General features: G+C 45.7%; 1 protein-coding gene across 1 annotated transcript; it reads right to left on the bottom strand.

Annotated features, from left to right (window-relative positions):
- Positions 1–2,233: 2,233 nt before the first annotated feature.
- DACT2 (dishevelled binding antagonist of beta catenin 2) lies at positions 2,234–18,989 on the bottom strand. The gene is made up of 4 exons (XM_082215852.1): positions 18,655–18,989; positions 6,440–6,572; positions 5,953–6,237; positions 2,234–5,314 (listed from the first exon to the last, which is right to left on the bottom strand). Exons 1-4 carry the CDS (start codon positions 18,895–18,897, stop codon positions 3,534–3,536), a joined length of 2,442 nt encoding a protein of 813 aa, XP_082071978.1. The 5' UTR covers positions 18,898–18,989; the 3' UTR covers positions 2,234–3,533.
- Positions 18,990–19,239: the final 250 nt, after the last annotated feature.

Genomic DNA, 19,239 nt, shown 5'->3' with positions numbered 1-19,239 from the left:
TGAAGTGGATAGTAGTTTACAAAATCTTAAGCCAAGAAATGTGTCAGTCTTTAAGGTGTAGAAGTCCTTTCGATCTTTTGACTGTAGCAAACAAACATAACTACCCATCTGAAATCTAGGACTGTGATTCCCAAATTGCTTAGTACTGTGGACCCCCCCCCCCCCGTTTTTCAAAAGCCCAAGCCACGGACCCCCTACTTTTGAAATTTTTGATATTTCTATGGTAGCTTTTGTTATGTGGTTGGTGCCATGGACCCCCTGGGTGGGTTGTGTGGACCCACTGATCTAGGAGATTCGGTTCCCAGAAAAGTGTTCAGGATACAACAACATCTGGAAGACATCCTTGTTTATACATACACATTCTCCCTTTAATAATGCTTTCCATCAATTTACATGGAGCAAATGTTAATTAATCTATAGGAGCAGGGCTGCATTGGGAATCATGTTTGTGTAGCCTTTCCTCCTCTCATAGTTTCCCTAACCAAATAGTTGCAGCCTAGCCCAGAGTGAGCCAAGTTTGATTTGGAAATTAGGATGGGAAGAAAGTGATCCCTTGCCCCAGCACAGATCTACTGTGTAACATGTAGTTTTGCCTTGATGCAGAACCAAAGAACCATAACCATTCCAGTTTTTTGACCTTTGCCCAGAATGACCACAGACCTTCTCTCAGAAGGGTCCCAAGGCCTTTCTTCTCTGCTTCTGGCAAGAGCCGGGTGTATTTCTGTGCAAAGAAGGCCTTTCATTTCACCACATCAACTCTTCTTCTGCTGCTACAACAGCATATTCCACAGTCACCTATGGCAAACTTAGCCATTCCTACTGTCCATTTTATGAAATATCAAAAAGGTATTTTATATTATTAAATGTTGCAATTCTTTCTTTTTGTGTGTGTCCTTGAACTCTGATCATGCTTCTTTGTTAACTAGATGGAGGACAGTGAGGTGTGTGTGGAAACTAGCCTACTGTAAGCAGGAAAAAAATAATAATTTATTGCCTTGGCCACTTCTGCTCAGCCATACCACTTTGGGTACGTGGCTCCTTCTCAAGAGATATTGCCTGTCAGGTGAAAAAGGTTTTCCACCGATGGTTTAAATTTTCAAATAATCATGGCTACAGCGTGGTAGGTTAGGCAGAGATTGAATGACTAGTCCAGGCCCAAGGTTGCCCAGTGAGTTCCTAGCTGAGTGGGGATTCAAACCTTGGTCTCTCCCAGGTCCCAGTCTGAGACTCTTAACCGCTGCACCACACTGGCTACGTATTAGAACACTTCAGCACCCCAGTTCTGTGCTGGTCTTTTTCTGTATGACAGATGTAAACTGGGGCAACTAATCCAGCCACCCCAGAAACCAGAGGAGGAAGGGGTCACCCTCCATTGTCCCCAGATGGAGGGCTATGGGGCAGGGTACTGAGGACCAGGAGCACATGTCAGTGGGGGGACAGCAGGCCAGCTGCTGCCCTAGACTTATCACAGTGGCCCACCAGACACCTGTGGGAAACCAGCAAGCAGGATTTGAGCACCGGAGGACTCTCCCCTCCTATGGTTCCCAGACAGCACAGCCATCCTAGCTAGTGGTCATCCATAACCCTCTCCTACTCCATGAATTTACCTAATCCTCATTTAAGGTCAACCAAGCTGCTTCTGGGGGCATTGGAAACTGCCTTATACTTAAGACGATTGGTTCATCTACCTCACTATCGTCTACTCTACACAATAGTGGCTCTGGCTCTCCAGGATTTCACACAGGATTCTACCCCAGCCCTACTTGGGAGATGCCTGGGATTGAACCCGGGACCTTTGACATGTGAAGCAGATGCTCTACCACTGAGCTATGGCCCTTCCCCTTCCTTCATACAAGCCAGCTGGTAGGGGCAGCAGGGGCACTAATGGCACCAGCTAGTTATGGGCCATACATCCTCCAACTCATTTAATACCTTGGCCACACTGCTTCAGCTGTGCAATAGGTGAATGAAGTTGTAATCAACATGGGGTAGTTTTCCTCCGGTCACTTACAATGCGATCCTAGACATGTCTACTCGGACGTAAGTCCCACTGAGTTCAGTGAGACATACCCCCAGGCAAGTGTGTTCACAATCGCAGCCATAGTCAGGAGTTCTGTGCGTGAAGAAGAAAAATAACTCTCAAGTATGCTTTTCCTTTCAGAATATGTTTTTTTTAAAAAAAAATAGTTAAATGACACCCCTACCTTTTAAACACAAGGAAACCAGACAGCTGTTTAGAGTAGTGGATCATCATAGCATTTATTGAGCCTGCAATAAATCAGAGGAGAGATGCTATGCTCTCAGCCACAGCAGCGATTAACGTGCTGTGTGTGACACAGTGTTTGGAATGCAGTTGACCCACATAGATATACTTTTTAAAAACACTCACACAAACATCTTAATAGAAAAAGATTACAGCTGTTATATATTTTGCTGAATCTGTTGAATTTGTAAATGGGAAATAGCAATACTGGCACATTCCTCTGAACAACATACTTTTTTTCTGACCCTAACCCCCATGTTTGAGTGATAGCCAACATGGTGTCTTACATGCTGGATTGCAACTCACATCTGCCTAGGCAATGGTCAGGGATGATGGGATTTGTAGTCCAAGGGCACCAGATTGGCTACCACAGGCATATCTTAAAGAAAAATGGATGAGGTACTGGGTAAGCAATATTAGCAATGGATGGCTATGGGGAAAGAGCTGTGACCATGTAATGCAGACTTCCCCAACCTGTTGTCTTCCTGATGTTTTGGACTACAACTCCCATCAGCCGAAGTAAGCATGGCCAATGATAAGGGATGCTGGGAGTTGAAGTTTGAAACATCTGGTGGGCATCCAAGGCTGGGGAAGGCCAGTATAGTGAGCGCTTCTGAACTGTTAGGAGATCCCCTTGAAAATAAAAGTTATCTTCAGCAAAAAGAAGAGGAAGCTGGTGTGCCATCTTTACTAATACAGTGGTACCTCAAGTTACAAACGGCTCAGGTTACAAACGCTTCAGGTTACAAAGTTACCTCAAGTTGAGAACTTTACCTCAGGATGAGAACTGAAATTGCGTGCTGGTGGCACAGCAGCAGCAAGAAGCCCCATTAGCAAAAGCTCGCCTCTAGTTAAGAACAGACCTCCGGAACAAATTAAGTTCGTAACTAGAGGTACCACTGTAATGCTCTCTCCCCTTCTCCGCTGGCAACTTTGGGAAATCTTCCATGTGTTGCAGGTGGCACATCTAGTTCCCAAAATATCTATCAGACAGGATTCGTTTGAGGGGGGCATCTCATCTAAACCCTTCATCTCTATCAGAATGGGGTGGGCTATCAAGTCACATACGGACACACACAAAAGAAAAAAACCAGAAAGAGGTAAAGAGTAGCAGTGTCACCCATAAAGGCATTAGCACATAAGAAAAGGTCCTTTGCCCAGCGATCTAGGGATTTCATCACATTTCATTTAACAGAATCCTTTTAAGTCTCAATCCCCTCCTTTGTTTTGCAAACAGAGGCAGCTGCCAAAACAGATGCTCCCTCTCACTTCAAACCATGGTCATCACTTTCAGAGAGGCCGGTTGGAATCTCCTAATCTTCTTCTTGAGGGCCTTTGAAGCTTTGATGCGACAGAGTTTGGGCATTGGCGGAAGAGACTTGGACGAAGTCGGAACAGCTGCTGGCTGCCTGGGAGAAGAATCTGGCCAGACCAGTTCATGCTCTTCGTCGTAGTCAAGAGTCAGGCTGCTGCCGTTGCTGCTGCCCTCTGAATCGCTTTCGCTGGACTCGCTGTCCCCAAAGCGGTTGGCTGTATAGTCACTGACTTCCCCTTCACTGGTCTCTGCAATGGTGGAGTGGAAAAGGGAGGCACACTCTGCAGAGTATTCAGAGTGATCGGACTCACTTCTGGCATATGCACCAGGGCGAAAGGGGTGGCGGTTCTTGGACCGGGCCCTCATTGTGACAGAGCGCGTAATCCCCGCTCTCCGTGCCACCTGCCTTGGTGGCCCCAAGGCAAAGCTGTTCGAAAGGCTGGCCACTTGGGTTTTCGTCGAGATTTCCACCGTAGACTGCCACTTACGCTGCTTTTTCTTGTTGGTGTCTATGTAGGCCGCTTCAAGAGAATACAAGGCATTGGCCTGGTAGAGTTCAGGCCCAGAGGGTACTTGAGGGAGTCTGAACGGCACAGGGTACAGGCTGGACTCCGAGCAAGACCTCCCTGTAGCTTCCCCAGCAAAAGTAGGCCTCCTCATGAGGTTCCTTCCTCTCAGCTGCCTCTGAGGCAGACTCCACTCAACGGGCAGCCTGGCAGCAACATGGTGGAGTCCCCTTGGCTTTTCCACAAAGAAAGCCTGTTTCCCAGGCCTCGGCACCTTCTCGCTGCTTCTCCTCTTCACCTTCACAGGCTTCGTTTTAGAGTTGGCAAACCTGACCCTGACTTGGTGGGATTCTGCGGGGACAAACTTGGCATGAACAAAGCCACCCTGAGGCACCAGGTCATGGCCTCCTGCCTTGACAGGTTTCTTGTGAGATTTCTTGGTTGGGGCGACATTGGTGTTTGCGGGGCTCAGGCTAGAATCCTCTGTTCCGAGCTGGGAGCTGGAAGAGCTGCGTTCCAGGCTGCTTTCTCCGGCTTCGGTCAGAGGAGAATCCCTTGCTGACGAACTGGCAGAGTAGCAGCCATTCGCAGCCAGCGGAAACTCTGCATGGGCCGGGGCAGCTGCCTGCTCAACATTTGCACTGTGCTGAGTCCCCTGCTGTTTGGCACATTCCCCTTCAGGCATTCCCCTCCGCAGCTTCCCCTCTGCTTTGTTACCATGCAGAGAGCTCCCTTGTTTTTCCATCTGGCTGCTACTGCTGTTAATTTTCACTCCGCCAGGGCTGGGGATTATAATGAGCCTCTGGAGCATTGTGAATGGCTGGCTCTTTGTTGGACACCTCTCACCGGCGTCCGCCTGATTGTTTCCTCTCGAGCGTGTCAGCTGGAGCAGTTTGTTGATGTAACCTCCTGGCCTGGACTCCGCAACGGGCAGTGTCCTAATCAAACTGGGCCCAACAGCGTGAGGGGCAACTTTGTTCGGCAAGGGGTGAGCCTCTTTTTCTGACGGGGGCCCAGCCAGGGAAAAAAGTGGACTTTGTAAAGCCACAGCGTGAAGAGGGCTAGGGTAAGGATACACTTCATTCCCGCTTTTGGAGACCAAGTCACTCTGGTATTTGGGGTCCACACAGAAGAACTGGATTTCCCCTCCAGGGGAAAGCAGAGGAAAGGATTTGGGGTCAGTTACTTTAGGATATCCTGCATCTGCCAAGGTGAGTCTTTCAAGGTCACCTGGTAAGAGGACAGAATTATGAAAAGGTAGTCAACAACGTAAGAATGAAAGTCTGTCTCAAGACACCAAAGACTAAAACCTCTTCTCATTTTTCTCTTGAGTATTTTTACTGGGCAATGAGAGGAGCTCTCAAAATCTTATTACACCCAAACTTGGCAGTGCTGAACTTTATTTCGCTTCTTGAACACTTCCTTTGCTATAAAGCTGATTCCCGAGTCCTTAATAAAACATCTAAATAGGGCCTCAGGCACCCCACTGGTAGAAAGATACACATGCCCAAGAGCTCATTACATCTTACACCCACCATTATGGTCCTCACAAATAAGTTCTTTCAGAAAAAAATGAAACACAATATTAGACTTCCATCTCTCTCTCTCTCCCTCTATGTGTGTGTGTGTACACATGTACACACACACACCGGAAAATGAGCTTTCATTATTCTACAGGAATGATTAAGATGTGTTAAAATAATTTAGACCAGCTAAGGGATGGTTTCACTCATGCTTTACATTACTTGTCCTATTAACTCTTGATGCCTCCCATATAAATGTGTGATGCAACTGAACTGGAAAGCACCATCAAGCCTGAGGAGAGGCAAGGTGATATGAAAGCTTTAATGGGATGTGTGTGTAGTTACCTGTGGAAACAGGCCTTGGCCTGGACCTGGTAGGAGTTCCTGAAACATCAGGGCAAGCTTTGATTCGGCATTCATCACTGATGTAGGCTCCCTGCTGTTGGAACTGGTTGTGTACTGTGGTTTCATCTGCAGATTTGGGGCGGTAATCAAAGATGCTGAGACGGGTCTTGGGGTGCTGGGAACTTGGCAAGAGGCTGGCATGAGAAGAAGAGACGGATTCACTGAAGACTGATGTACAGGAATTGGACAGGGAGCAGGAGCCGCCATCACTCAGATCATAAAAGCCTGTGAGGAGATAAAGAGGACATTTTCTGGATTACAGAGAACACATGTACAGCATGACCCTGAACCCAAATGAAGCACTCCCATGTTTTTCTTTTTACAGAAGGGTCAGTCTTCTGTGGAAAATCTAGAGTGTTGTTTAAATAATAATTACATAGATGTCCTTCAATTCTCACATTACCTGAGCTGTCAATTCTCACATTACCTGAGCTGGGTCTGCTGTCACTGTCAAGATACTCAATGGAGGTCTTGCCAACATCCAACTTCAGTTCACTAATTTGTTGGTCCAGCTGATCCAGGTGGCCTTTCAACCCAACATCTTGTCTCCTCAGACGTGACTGTTAGCAATGGGAGAGTGAAAAAGAACACTTTCAGACAAGTTCTAAGGGACCAGACCAAACTGTGTCATCTTTCAGGATTAAGCCCTCCTTCAGAGGAACAATACACACAGAATGGCCACATGGAAGATCTCATACCCCAAACAAACTGGACACACTAGAGCAGTGTTTCTGAAACTTGGGTCTCCCGCTGTTTTTGGACTACAACTCCCATCATCCCTAGCTAGCAGGACCAGTGGTCATGGATTAAGGGAACTGTAGTCCAGAAACAGCTGGGGACCCAAGTTTTGGAAGCACTACACTAGAGCAAGGAAAGCCAATGTGCTGCTTTCCACATGCTGTTGGACAGTAACTTCCAACAACCCAGGCTAATGATCAGGGATGGTGAGAGCTGCAGTTCATCAACATCTGGAGAGCAGAACATTGGCTACACCTGCACTAGAGTAAGCAATGCAAAGGTAATCATACTAGAATGAAAGGATTAGAACACGTGTGAATGGAGCGAGAAACCAACTTGGTTGACAGAACTGCATAATCTTTGCAGATATGGAAGCAAATTGTATTTTATATATTTATGTAAATGTACAGTGGTGCCTCACAAGACGAAAAGAATCCGTTCTGTGATTCTCTTCGTCTAGCGGTTTTTTTGTCTTGCGAAGCAAGCCCATTGACGGATTAGCGGATTAGCGCTATTAGCGGCTTTTAGCGGCTTATCAGCTTATCGGATCAGCTGATAAGCGGCTTAGCGGCTTAGAAAAAGGGGGGGAAGGGGAAAAAACCCGCAGGAACTCGCAAGACATTTTCGTCTTGCAAAGCAAGCCCATAGGAGATTCATTTTGTGAAGCACCTCCAAAACAGAAAACTCTTTCGTCTAGCGAGTTTTCAGTCTTGCGAGGCATCCGTCTTGCGGGGCACCACTGTATACTATTTAAAGTCGTATTCCATCATATTGCAAAAATTTTGGGGTAAGTGATATTTTAAAACTGGTAGAAACAAAAGCATTATTTTAAAAAATACAACCGTCCATTAAAACATTAGGCTTCAATTCTACATGCACTTTCCTGAGAATAAGTCTCACTGAACTCGAAGCGACTTACTTTTAAACACAGTGATTGCACTGTTATTTGTTTAAATTCTGGCTATTGAATGCATGTCCCAAATTTCCTCTAAAAGATTACTTTGAAAACACTGGTCTGGTGTGAGCTCCCAGAACACTCCAAGAGCAGCTTCTACATGTGCACAGGGGGCTTCTGAATTCCAAATTAGATTTTATGTGACTTCCACCAAAAATGGATCAGTCCCACCACTCCTGCTCTCCACCCTATGACATCATGTTATAAGTCAAACTACTTATTTGTTTTATTTAGTCATTAACTGTGTACACTTTCCTTCATCTGAAGAACCCAGGGCAGTTTGCAATATAAAAATACAAAATGAGAGCACAAAATATATACCAAAAAATAACAAACCAATAAACTCCCTTCCTACAAGTTCATATATTGTTGAACTAGCCAAAGGTCTGGTTATAGAGAAGCCTGGCGCCTAAAGATATGCAGTGTGGAAGGTGCCAGGTGAGCCTCCCTGGGGAGAAACTATCATGCAAACTCCACAGATGCCTACAGGAAGCATCCAGTTTAATCCCTAGTAGGGATGGGAAAGACTCCCTGGCTGAAACCCAGGAGAGCTGCTGTCAGTCAGTGCAGACAATACTGAGCTAGAGGGACCATTGGTCTGACTCAGTATATGGCAGCTTCCTATGTTCCTGTGAAGCATCCCATCCCATGTTACGTCTGGAGGGCCCCCTATCTAGCCACTCCAGAAACTCAGGCAACAACGTCTGGGGCAGCATAAAAGGCTGGGGGTTTGAAAGGGGAAGAGCAAAGTCCTGGCTGCATTGCTAACAAGTATTTTGGATCTCAGCTTAGGCCAGAGAGAGTGAGCCTAAAGCACAGTATGTGCAAAAACCAGCAAGCTATTATTTGCCTCACTAAACATTCTGTTAATTTCAGACCCATGGATTAACTTGTCTTTTCCTCATCTGAACACCTTGGAGCCCTTTTAATTCCCAGCAAAATGCAACGGGGTGAATTTCAGTGACTTCAAAAGAGGTATAGAGCAGGCTCATAAAGCCAATGGGCCAAAATGGCATTACGTCCAATTACACTGACTTAATAAATTTCTAGATAAAAGACTTCACAACACAAAATGACACTGTCCACGTATTAACTTCTCGAAAAACAAATATGTTTTCAAGCGTCTTTTGACACCCAAAGTACATTCAAACATGGACACATTCTTGATTTACAGTTCCGGAATAGAATTGTTAAAAGCATTGCCATTTCAGTAGCACGCTGCTATCCCATAGAGCCTGCTGTGCCCACATCCCGCTTGTGAGCCTTCCACAGGCATCTAGTTGGCCACTGTGAGAACAGGATACTGGACTCGATGGGTCACTGGCCTGATCTAGCAGGCTTGCCTTATGTTTCCGTTCTTATGATGACTAAGACCTAGTGTGCGTGTGTTGGTGGAGACAGCTAACTTAAAGGCCCCATCCTCCCTCAAGTGTTTTCTGGTGAACCCCAGCAATTTGGCTGTTGTAGCAGCAATTAAAAAATAACAAATTACTGAGGTGGTGCTGATAAGAAAGGCTGCAATCTCTCTTCCTACGTCCTAGACCAGGCATGGCCAAACTTGGCCCTCCAGATGTTTTGGGATACAATTCCCATCATCCCTGACCACTGGTCCTGTTAGCTAAGGATGATGGGAGTTGTAGTCCCAAAACATCTGGAGGGCCAAGTTTGGCCATGCCTGCCCTAGACCATCCACCAGTGCAATGGATGCACATCTCCCCCTCCCCATACAAACCAGCTGATGAAAAGGAGGAGGAGTGATGTGAAGCCCCATCATTGTGCTGGTTGGTGTGAGCCCACACCAGAAGGCCTGATGGCGGAGTCAGCATAGACGGGGATCTTGGAGGAGAGTCCAGTGAAAGCAGCCCAACTTCACATGGTGGTAGCATCTGTACAGAGCTTGAGATCCCATCCCTCAGGGAGAGGCCCTATTGGTTTGGTCATCTGTCCCAAACCACAAGAAGCAAAGAGGACTTTGCCACACATCTGGTGGACTTCAATCTTAGTTTTACCAATATAATATGAAGTTATGCTATACTTCTCTCAGCACCCACAGACAGTTGTACACAAGGCACAGCTTCCCAAAGTGTCCTTACTACAAGGTATTGTGTTCACTACAAAACTTGTTCCAAAAATGTTCGGATTCATTAAATTTCAAACATGGGACAGTTTTCATTCACATTTGAAATAGAAAGATGCCAATTTAATACTTCTGCATTACCTTTCTGAATTTTCTGCAGGGAGGGTGGTGGAGGAAACACTTTATGCTTCCCTTAGCCTCACCCGTTCAGGAAGTCAGAGAGTTTTGTTTTCATGGCTGGAATTAATTGCTTAATGATTAATGTTTTGCCAGCCAATCCCTCCCTTTGTGGTTTCTGATTAATGGCAGAGAGGCCACAAAGCGTTCAACAAGGCTCTCAGGTATTCAAAGATAATTTATTGCACCTCCAGGATCTGTTTGTAATTTTACAGCACTTTAACCAACAGAAAATGATTTATATTTGCCTGGTTAACCCTTTCCTCTTTCCCCATTGTCTCCTACTATGGGGAGTGAGGTGGGTCTCATGTTGCTGGGAGACTCAACGCTTCCCATTAACTCCCAACTGCTAAAGACCAAAGTTTGCTTACAATCACTCATCTGGGTCTTTGATATTCTTTACGATGATCCTGGAGTGTGCTAGCCCCCAGTGGAATTTTGCTAAGGAGAAATTTGTGCAAATCGCATTAGCTGGTACACTTAAACAGTCAAAGTGCGAAATCTGTGGGACTCTTACGCAACATGTAGGCCAATATCAGAGGAACTGATCAAATATTTTGGAAATCCCATAAGGTGGGCACATTCAACAGATTGATTGAGATCTACTGGTCAATCGTGGGGCATCCCTGCTCGATCCTATGATCCAGATTGATCGCCCAATTATGATGATGATGATGATAATAATGGCTCAACAACTTTGGCTTCCCCCAAAAAACACAACTTTGATGAAGGCTCCCCCCAAAAGTACAACAACTTTGGTCAATCCAAAGAGTAGACCACTGCCAGTTTTTTTATAGTGGGAGTAGATCACAGTCTCTTGGGAGTTGGACATGCCTGCCATAAGGGAATCACCACAGATCAATGGGAGGAATTCATCGTAGCACTATGACAATTGTTCCATCAACACAAGCTAGACTAATGTCTTGCAGTGAGAGGGGTTAAGTGCAATTTGCTTTGAAGGAGACAGTGATTCAGCTTTCTTCCCTCTACACAGAAGTGTTGAACAACTGTTGTTAAATATTCGGGGTGGGGGGTGGGCAGGGAAAGGACTAGACCATGTGAAAAATGAACATAATATTTTAGCTGCAGTTCATTCATTTTTAGCTTTGTATTCTTGTTATGTGTTATGTTGCTGGACCATAAAGAAGGCTGATCGAAGAATCAATGCTTTTGAATTATGGTGCTGGAGGAGAGACTCTTGAGAGTCCCATGGACTGCAAGAAGATCAAACCTATCCATTCTGAAGGAAGTCAGCCCTGAGTGCTCACTAGAAGGACAGATCCTGAAGCTGAGGCTCCAATACTTTGGCCACTTCATGTGAAGAGAAGACTCCCTGGAAAAGACCCTGATGTTGGGAAAGATGGAAGGCACAAGGAGAAGGGGATGACAGAGGATGAGATGGTTGGACAGTGTTCTTGAAGCTAGCAGCATGAATTTGACCAAACTGTGGGAGGTAGTGGAAGACAGGAGTACCTGGCGTGCTCTGGTCCATGGGGTCACAAAGAGCCGGACATGACTAAATGACTAAACAACAACAACAATTCTTGTCATGAAAAAGCTCCCCTAGACATTCTGTTGTTGCATCCATAACCTCAGACACATGATGACCTCTGCCAAAAGATAGGCAGGAGAAGTGTGACTCTGTTGATTCACCTCTACCTCACAGCAACAGCTTTTGATACTATTAGTCATGTTATCCTTCTGCATCAGCTCCATGGGTCAAGCATGCATTGGGGATGGATTCCTATGTGACACTGCAAGGTCAGTTCCCATGGAGCTTAACAGTAGCCCTCCATTGTCACCTGCTGGGATCTGCCCTGCAGTAGGAGTGGAAACACAGCAGCCCATTGGACTCCATTTTGTCACCCTTGTTATTGAACATCTATATTAACCTGCTGGGAGTTGTCACCTGGGCATTTGGAGTGGGGTGTAATCAGTATACTGATGATACCATAGATAAAATCTTATGGTATGACTATGTTTTGCAGCTTGGGGCAGAGGATGAAGTGGATTGGTCCTAGAATGCTTTGCAGGGCAGCAAAGAGAAAAAAAAGATGAAGACTATCTCCACTATGCCATTGAGGAAGCAGATGAGTTCCTGGTGATCTGTAGTGAGACCCTGTGTGCAGTTGGGAGCTGTCATCAGGGGATTTGAAGTGGGGTGTCATCAGTACACTGATGACCCCAGCTTTAGCTCTGCTTTCCATCTGAATCAGCAGAGGCCGCTCAGGATCTTGACAGATACTTGGAGGCAGCAGTGGGCTGGAATCAGATGAGGGCCAATAAACTGAAACAGAACCCATAAAAAGATTGCATGCATTAAGTTTTCAAGTCTGGGAGGTGAGGAGATGGCCTGACTTGGACAAGGTCACACTCCCTTTGAAAGGGCAGGCGCTCAACTCAGGCTCCTTGATCCAGCTTGGTCCAGCCTAGGTGGCCTCAGTGGCAAGGAGTGCCTCTTTCCAGCTGCAGCTGGTTTGCTACCTACAGCCCTTCCTGGAAAGAGAAGACTTGGCCACCACGATCTACATTCTGGTAACCTTCCATCATGGGGTAACATGCCGTATGTGGGGCTTCCCTCAAAGGTTGTTCAGAAGCTTCAACTAATGCAGAATGCAGCTGCAAAATTGCTGAGAGGCACAACTGGGGAGAATAATGTAGCACCTATTTCTGAGATAAATGTGCTGGTTGCCTATTCGCTTCTGTCATGTACAGCCTTGGCATTATCAGCACTAGGCTATAACCAACAGAGATATCCAGGCTAGGGCAGAACAGGAAGTGATAAGTGATATGGAGATTGGGGATGCCTGATCTAGAGTACCCAAACTCGGGCGGCCAGCTGTTTTGGAACTACAACTCCCATCATCCCTAGCTAACAGGACCAGTGGTCAGGGATGATGGGAATTGTAGTCCCAAAACAGCTGGAGGGCCAAGTTTTTGGATGCCTGCTCTAGATCCTGTTGAAGCAAGTGCCTCTGAGCTTAGTAGAACTTACTTCTGAGTAAACAAACACTCTGGATGGGCTGAATGCACATTAGTGAAAAGATACCATTTACACATCCAGAGTTCCAGATGTTGCTAGCTATGTCAAAATTGGTTTGGATAGCCAAGAATGCAGCAGTTTCCTCCCCAAACACCACATGCTACAATTCCTATGAGAAAATGACTCAACCCATTCCTTTTGACCAATGGAGAGAAAGCTCTGTCTCTCTTAATAAAAGGGGAACACCATGAACTCTCTCTTTTACCCTGTTTTAAACCCCGGTCAAGTGTCTGCCATATCTTGATAAGCTAATCCTCCATTTTCAAGTCTTACTGGGAACAAAACACACATACAAATGAGCTCTTACAGCACAAAGCACGGGTGTCAAATAGGAATGGATTGCTTTGGTCAGAGGTCACTGGGTGTTCCTATTAACCTGCTGGCCTTGAGCAAGCCATAAATGTTTTAAATCATATTCTCTTTGGGCTTCCATAAAATAAAGTGGAGTCATTAGTTAACATTATCAATGACAGGTAATCAAGTGGTTGGCAGTAGACTTGTGCTGCCATTTTGACTCTAATCAAGATATGCTTGCTGCAATGTTTCACAAGTGGGGCTTAAGCAGCCCCTGAAGGTTAAAGCCAATTTTCACTCTGAGATGCCTTCTGATAAAGCTGCCTACAGTTAGTGAATACCCTTTGTGTTTTCACACCTGATTGATAACTGATGGCCAAGTCTAACACCAATAAGGAGGAGGGGGCAGGGGAGATCAGAATTAACTCAAGAGTTTACTGAAGTGTGTAATTGCCAGTACTGGAGAGATTAAAGTCTATAACATTTTGATTGCATTATTCCCCCACCCCAGAAACGAATTCCAGTCCTAATATATATTTGCCAATCCATACACTCACACAAAAAATGCACAGGGGTTTAAAAAAAGAAGTTGATGTCACACAAATTCAACCACTTTCCTCTTTTGATCATGCCATCTATTTCAACACTGGATGTAGGAGTTGCAAAAAAATTTCCCCCTCACATGCTTGTTTTAATTTGGAGGGCAACGGATGCAAAAATAAACATTGCTATATGGAATAACAGCAACATACCAGTTTTATTAGGGCTGACTGGAAAGTCACAAAGAAGGCAGCAAGCTTTGGACTTATTAAGAAGAACAATGCATCAAGCTGGATATTGAGCAAAACCAAAGCAAAACAAAGTGCAAGGTGTGGGGGAAGAGAAACAGATGATCTGGGGGGCAGTGAACCACGTGTGCACTTTGTAATAATTTATGGTGGCATGGAGGAGGTGTTTTGCAGACAGTTAAGGTTCGGCCATGTTTTGGTGCAACATAAGACCTTTTTTTGCATGAGTAGTGAAAAACATGGAGACTCTTCCAGCAGTCATTCAGACTGGTTTCTAGCAAATAAATTACAAGGTGTTAACTTGTGGCTTACCCAAAGGATCCACATGACTGCTGGAAGTTTTCTAACACAGAAGTCTAACACAGAAAAGTATTTCATACAGAATACATATACCTAAAGGCTCTCTAAAGCTCCTCCCTCCCTCCTTTAAACAGTAATGCTCGATGGGGGAGGCACTTTAGAGAGCAGCTTTGCCAAACCACTCTCTGAAGCACTTGCCAGCCTCCTTTGAACGCTGCTCCAGTGATATTTAATGGAGAGGGGGGCGGGGTGAGGCTTCAGAAAAGTGCCTCCTGTCTTCCTTCAAACAGTATTCTGTCCTCAGCAGCTTGCCTAGGCAGCTTGCTGTTCTGTTTTCAGGCCGTAGTTGGCTTGGCCACCTGTTGGCAGCCATGCAAACTGCAGCATGACAACAATTTTTCTTCCAGGAATGTAGCAGGGGTCAGCTTTTTCAGCAAGGGGACGGTCCACCGTCCCTCAGACCTTGTGGGGGGCTGGACTATATTTTGAAAAAAAGAATAATGAACAAATTCCTATGCCCCACAAATAACCCAGAGATGCATTTGAAATAAAAGGACACATTCTACTCATGTAAAAACACGCTGATTCCTGGCTGGATTTAGAATGTGCTTGGGCCGGATTCAGCCCCCGGGCCAATCACATTGCCTACCCATGGTACAGAGAGATATATTTGAAACCCAGCACAATGTAGCGTGGCAAGAAGTTAGTGTGCCAGAAAGCCTCTAATGAACTTTTACATTCCTATGGGAGGAAGGGTTGGATATAAATTTAATCAATTTAATAGGTAGTGTCGGTTAATTGACTATTAGCATCTTCACCAATGAATAAGCCATTCAGATTTTGAGGTCTGCAGCATGTTAAGCCCAGTTATGCAGGTGTGACTTCAGCAAAAAGCTAGGAACCATACATGAGCTAGTAAACTTGAAAGTCCTCTTGTAAATGGGTGGAACTTTTTTTTTGGTGGGGGGGAACCCTTCATAATGTGCATCATATTGTTTTACTTATCTGTGCTACATTTGTATTCTGTCCTTCCCAAGGCTTTTTCCGTCTCAGAATAAGGCTGAGAAATAAGATACTTTGATCAAAATTCTCAAATGGCTGCAAACACAGACCTAGATTTACCACTGGGTGTTTACTTGACTGCAGTCGATTACAAGTCTTCAACAAATGTACTTGTGTGGTGCATAGTTTGCAACAGATTTTGCCATACCCACCATTTACAATTTTTGGTGTACACTTTTGCTGTACCTAGGCATAAACCTGTATCAAAACAATGTGTGATGCAGACCAGAGAGAAAATTTGGGTTGCCTGCATCTAAACTCAACACTCTGCCCCAGCCTCCACCAATCTGGCATCCGTAGGGTATTTTGGATGGGAGTTATGGTTCAAAACAGCTGAGGGCACCTGACTGCCAAAGTCTGCCTTAGCAACTATATTTCACTGAATCATCATGCTGAAGAAATTTCCTGAGGTGTTCTAGTCTTTGCTATTACAACACCGGTTGTTTGTGCTAGTTGTAATCAGAACAGGTGATGGGTTTTGAAAGTCATCTCTAAGCCAATGGCCATCACCACATCTTGTGACAGTCAATTCCATGAAGTAATTACACATTGAGTGAAGAAGTACATTTGTGCTTGTCTCTCCTGAGCCTACTGCCAACAAACTTTTGAAAGATAAAAATCATATTTATCCACTCTCTGCACTGTTCCCCGTTATGACAGCACAACTGAAATGTGCATTGCTTAAACTGAAGGAAAAGTAAATAGCAATTGCTTTGTGTTGTTTTTGCTTCTTCCTTTGAATGAGTTGGTCATCGTGTGCCTGGGACGCAGAATGTGTGGTCCTCTGGATGTTACTGGACTCCAACTCTAACATTCCCAGCCAGCATACCCAATGGTATAGAAGGATGGGCCCTAGATCAGGTGTGGAGAACCTTAGTCCCTCCAGATGTTGCTAAACTTGTTACAACTTCCTGAGCTGCAATAAGCCTGCCCTCGGATGATGAGAACTGTAGTTTAGCAACATCTGGAGGGACAAAGGTTCCCCATATATTATTCCATCCACAATCTAGGAAGTTGGTCCAGATCGCTACTAATCCTCTTCCTGCTCTTTGCAAATCATGGCTGCCTTTTTATTATTTTGTAATATTTCCAAGTGAACTGAAATATATTAAATGAGCAGCATCCAATCAGCCTGTCAAATGATACTTCTAGTGGCAAAGTTTTTGCACCCCTTTTCTTCCAAAGGTAAGATGAAAGATGCCATTCACAGGCATTGCAGATCTGCTATTTCAGTATGATGTGAATTTCTCTCTACATTTCCAGTTAATAGTAAAACAAGTTCTTGAATTTATTCAAATACCAATCTTAAGACACTCAGGAATATGCTTTATTTTTTTTTATAAAAAAAAACAAGCCAAACCCAAAAACCCAAAGTCCCCAAGTCAATGGTATTTTATATACACAGGGTCACACACATTTATTATTTCAGCCTTGTTTAAAGAATGACATCAAAACAAAATTCCCACCCTCCAGAAATTTAGTGCACTATACCAGAAATTTAAGTTCTTCACAGATTCCCTGACATTTCAGTGAATTTATTCATTGAGACCTTGCAACTGATACGGCAAAATATTGTTTTTTAGGACTGTGTAGGATGATCTGAAGTGTGCTTACTCAGAAGTTCCAATAAAATAACTCAATAGGACTTACTTCCATGGAGTGAGAGGCTGAGGCTTAAAAAACAAAATAATAAGACATCAGGTAATGGGTGGAGCAGATCAAAGGCAATTCAGCCTCCAAGTGCACTTACCCATAAGAAGTTTCTCACTGACAACAAGAGCCTAGTCAAAACATGTAGCCACTAATGGAAATGTATTATTAGAGCAGCTTCAGCTGTTACATCCGAAAAGGAAGAAAGTTTGTCAAATGTGACAATTGCCTATGGAGACTGTGTCAATACAAATGTTACAAATGTAACTGGGAAAGTGCAGTATCTGAAACACCTCTTAGATTTAAGGCAGAAGATAACACGGACTGGTTCAGGGTTGTTTATTCCGTAATTTTAAGAGATTGGTTCCTTAATTAAGTAATTATTCCTTATCATACATCCCTGTTTCATAGAACGGTTATTCTTTACATCAAACGCTTACATACCCTTTCTCAGACCTTGCAACAACACAGCCCTGAATGTTGCATTTTTAAAAACCAAACTATTCATTACTATTTTACGATGTACCCAACAGTCTTTGAACCTTTTTTTATGGATCTCTTCAATTAACTTGTGCACTCTCACTCATCACCCTTCAAACCACCATCCTCCATAGATTCTCTAGTGGAAATGAAAGATTAAATAGATAAAACCTAAATTAGGGGATCAGCTCTAAAATTGTGCAACTAGAGTGTGTGTATAGTTGGGGGAAGGCAGATCATAATGAGGCTCTGCTCCAGGACAAATTTACTTTGCCAATGTAGGCTGTCCCTAAAAAGCCCCTAAAGCACAGTTTGCCTAAGCGTGAATGAAATAATTCTGCTATCACGCAGTCAGCAAATAATAGACTTGTTGATGGCTCTATAACTGCAATGGAACCATTTAGTGAGAATTCACTCACCACAGGATTTAAATAGAATAAATCTGAGTCTGGTAACCTGAGTGGGGGCCTGGCCAGAGCACCGGTCCAATTAACGTGGTTCATAGTTCAGTTGGTTAGAGCATGATGCTGATAATGCCAAGGTCGCGGGTTCGATTCCCTACATGAGCCAGCTGCATTGCAGGCGGCTGGACTAGATCAGTGGATCCAAACCTTTTTTTTTTTTTTTGGCCATGCCCCATAGCATCTCTAAAATCCCGATGCCCCCCTCCCACGACGTATAATTCTTATTATTCAAAAAGTGAACTCCGATTCACGTGGAGGATGCCTAAAAGGCCAGTCACTGTTCATAACTCATTCTCGAATTGCCCCCCTTAAAAATCAAATCGCCCCTCGTTGGGAACCACGGCATTAGATGATCCTCGAGGTCCCTCCCAACTTTTAGGATTCTCACCTAGCACGGCTTACTCTGACTGGCAGAAGCTCTCCGCAGTTCCAGGCAGGATTCTGTCCCGGTCCTACCTGGAAAGAGGAGGAGCGGGGCGCTTCTGCATGCAAAGGAGGGACCCCTGGAGGATCCCCGGCGCCTGGATCCATCAAGGGATCCCCGCTCTCCCCTGGCCCCCCGCCGCAGTTGTGGCGCAGCGGCCAGACCCCCTCGCCGGCGGGAGACCCCTTACCAGTTGCTCTTTCAGGGCGCTCAGGGTGGCTTCGAGGCGCCGCTCCTTGCTGCGCGCCTGCCTGCCGTCGGCGGTCGGCTGCTCGGCCAGCGCCCCGCTCACCAGCGCCCGCTGCTTCTCCCGCAGCACCTGCAGCTCCTGGAGGCCGGCCAGGGCGGCTTGCAGCCTCTCGCCTACCCGGCAGCGGTCCCAGCCGCCCGGCCGCTGCTGCTGCTGCTGCTGCGCTGGCCTCCCTAGGAGCATCTTCCGACGCCGTCCGAGGCACAGGCCACGCCGGAGCGAGCGAGGCGGAGCCCAGGCAGGCGCTAACCTCTCCCTCCGCCGACAGCCAAGCGAATGCAGCCGAGCAGGCGCTGCGGCGGCCGAGGGGGGCGCGCGCGGCCGAGCTGCAGTTCAGCGCCCTCCCCGGCGCGGGGCAGACGCAGAGCCAACGCCGAGCGAGCCGAGCAATCGCGGCTCGAGCTCATTCATCCCCTCCCGCAAGCCCCGCCCCCCAGGCTGGGAAGGTTCAACCCGGGGTCTAGAATGTGGATCGCCGCTTTCCCCAAGCATGGGCAGGCACGCGCAATTTTTCCTCCCGCCCCA

The sequence above is a fragment of the Podarcis vaucheri genome (assembly GCF_965113315.1).
Source record: "Podarcis vaucheri genome assembly, chromosome: 3".
Classification (NCBI taxonomy): domain Eukaryota; kingdom Metazoa; phylum Chordata; class Lepidosauria; order Squamata; family Lacertidae; genus Podarcis; species Podarcis vaucheri.
The sequence above is the reverse complement of the archived record's forward strand: the minus strand, read 5'-3'. Positions and strand labels throughout refer to the sequence as shown.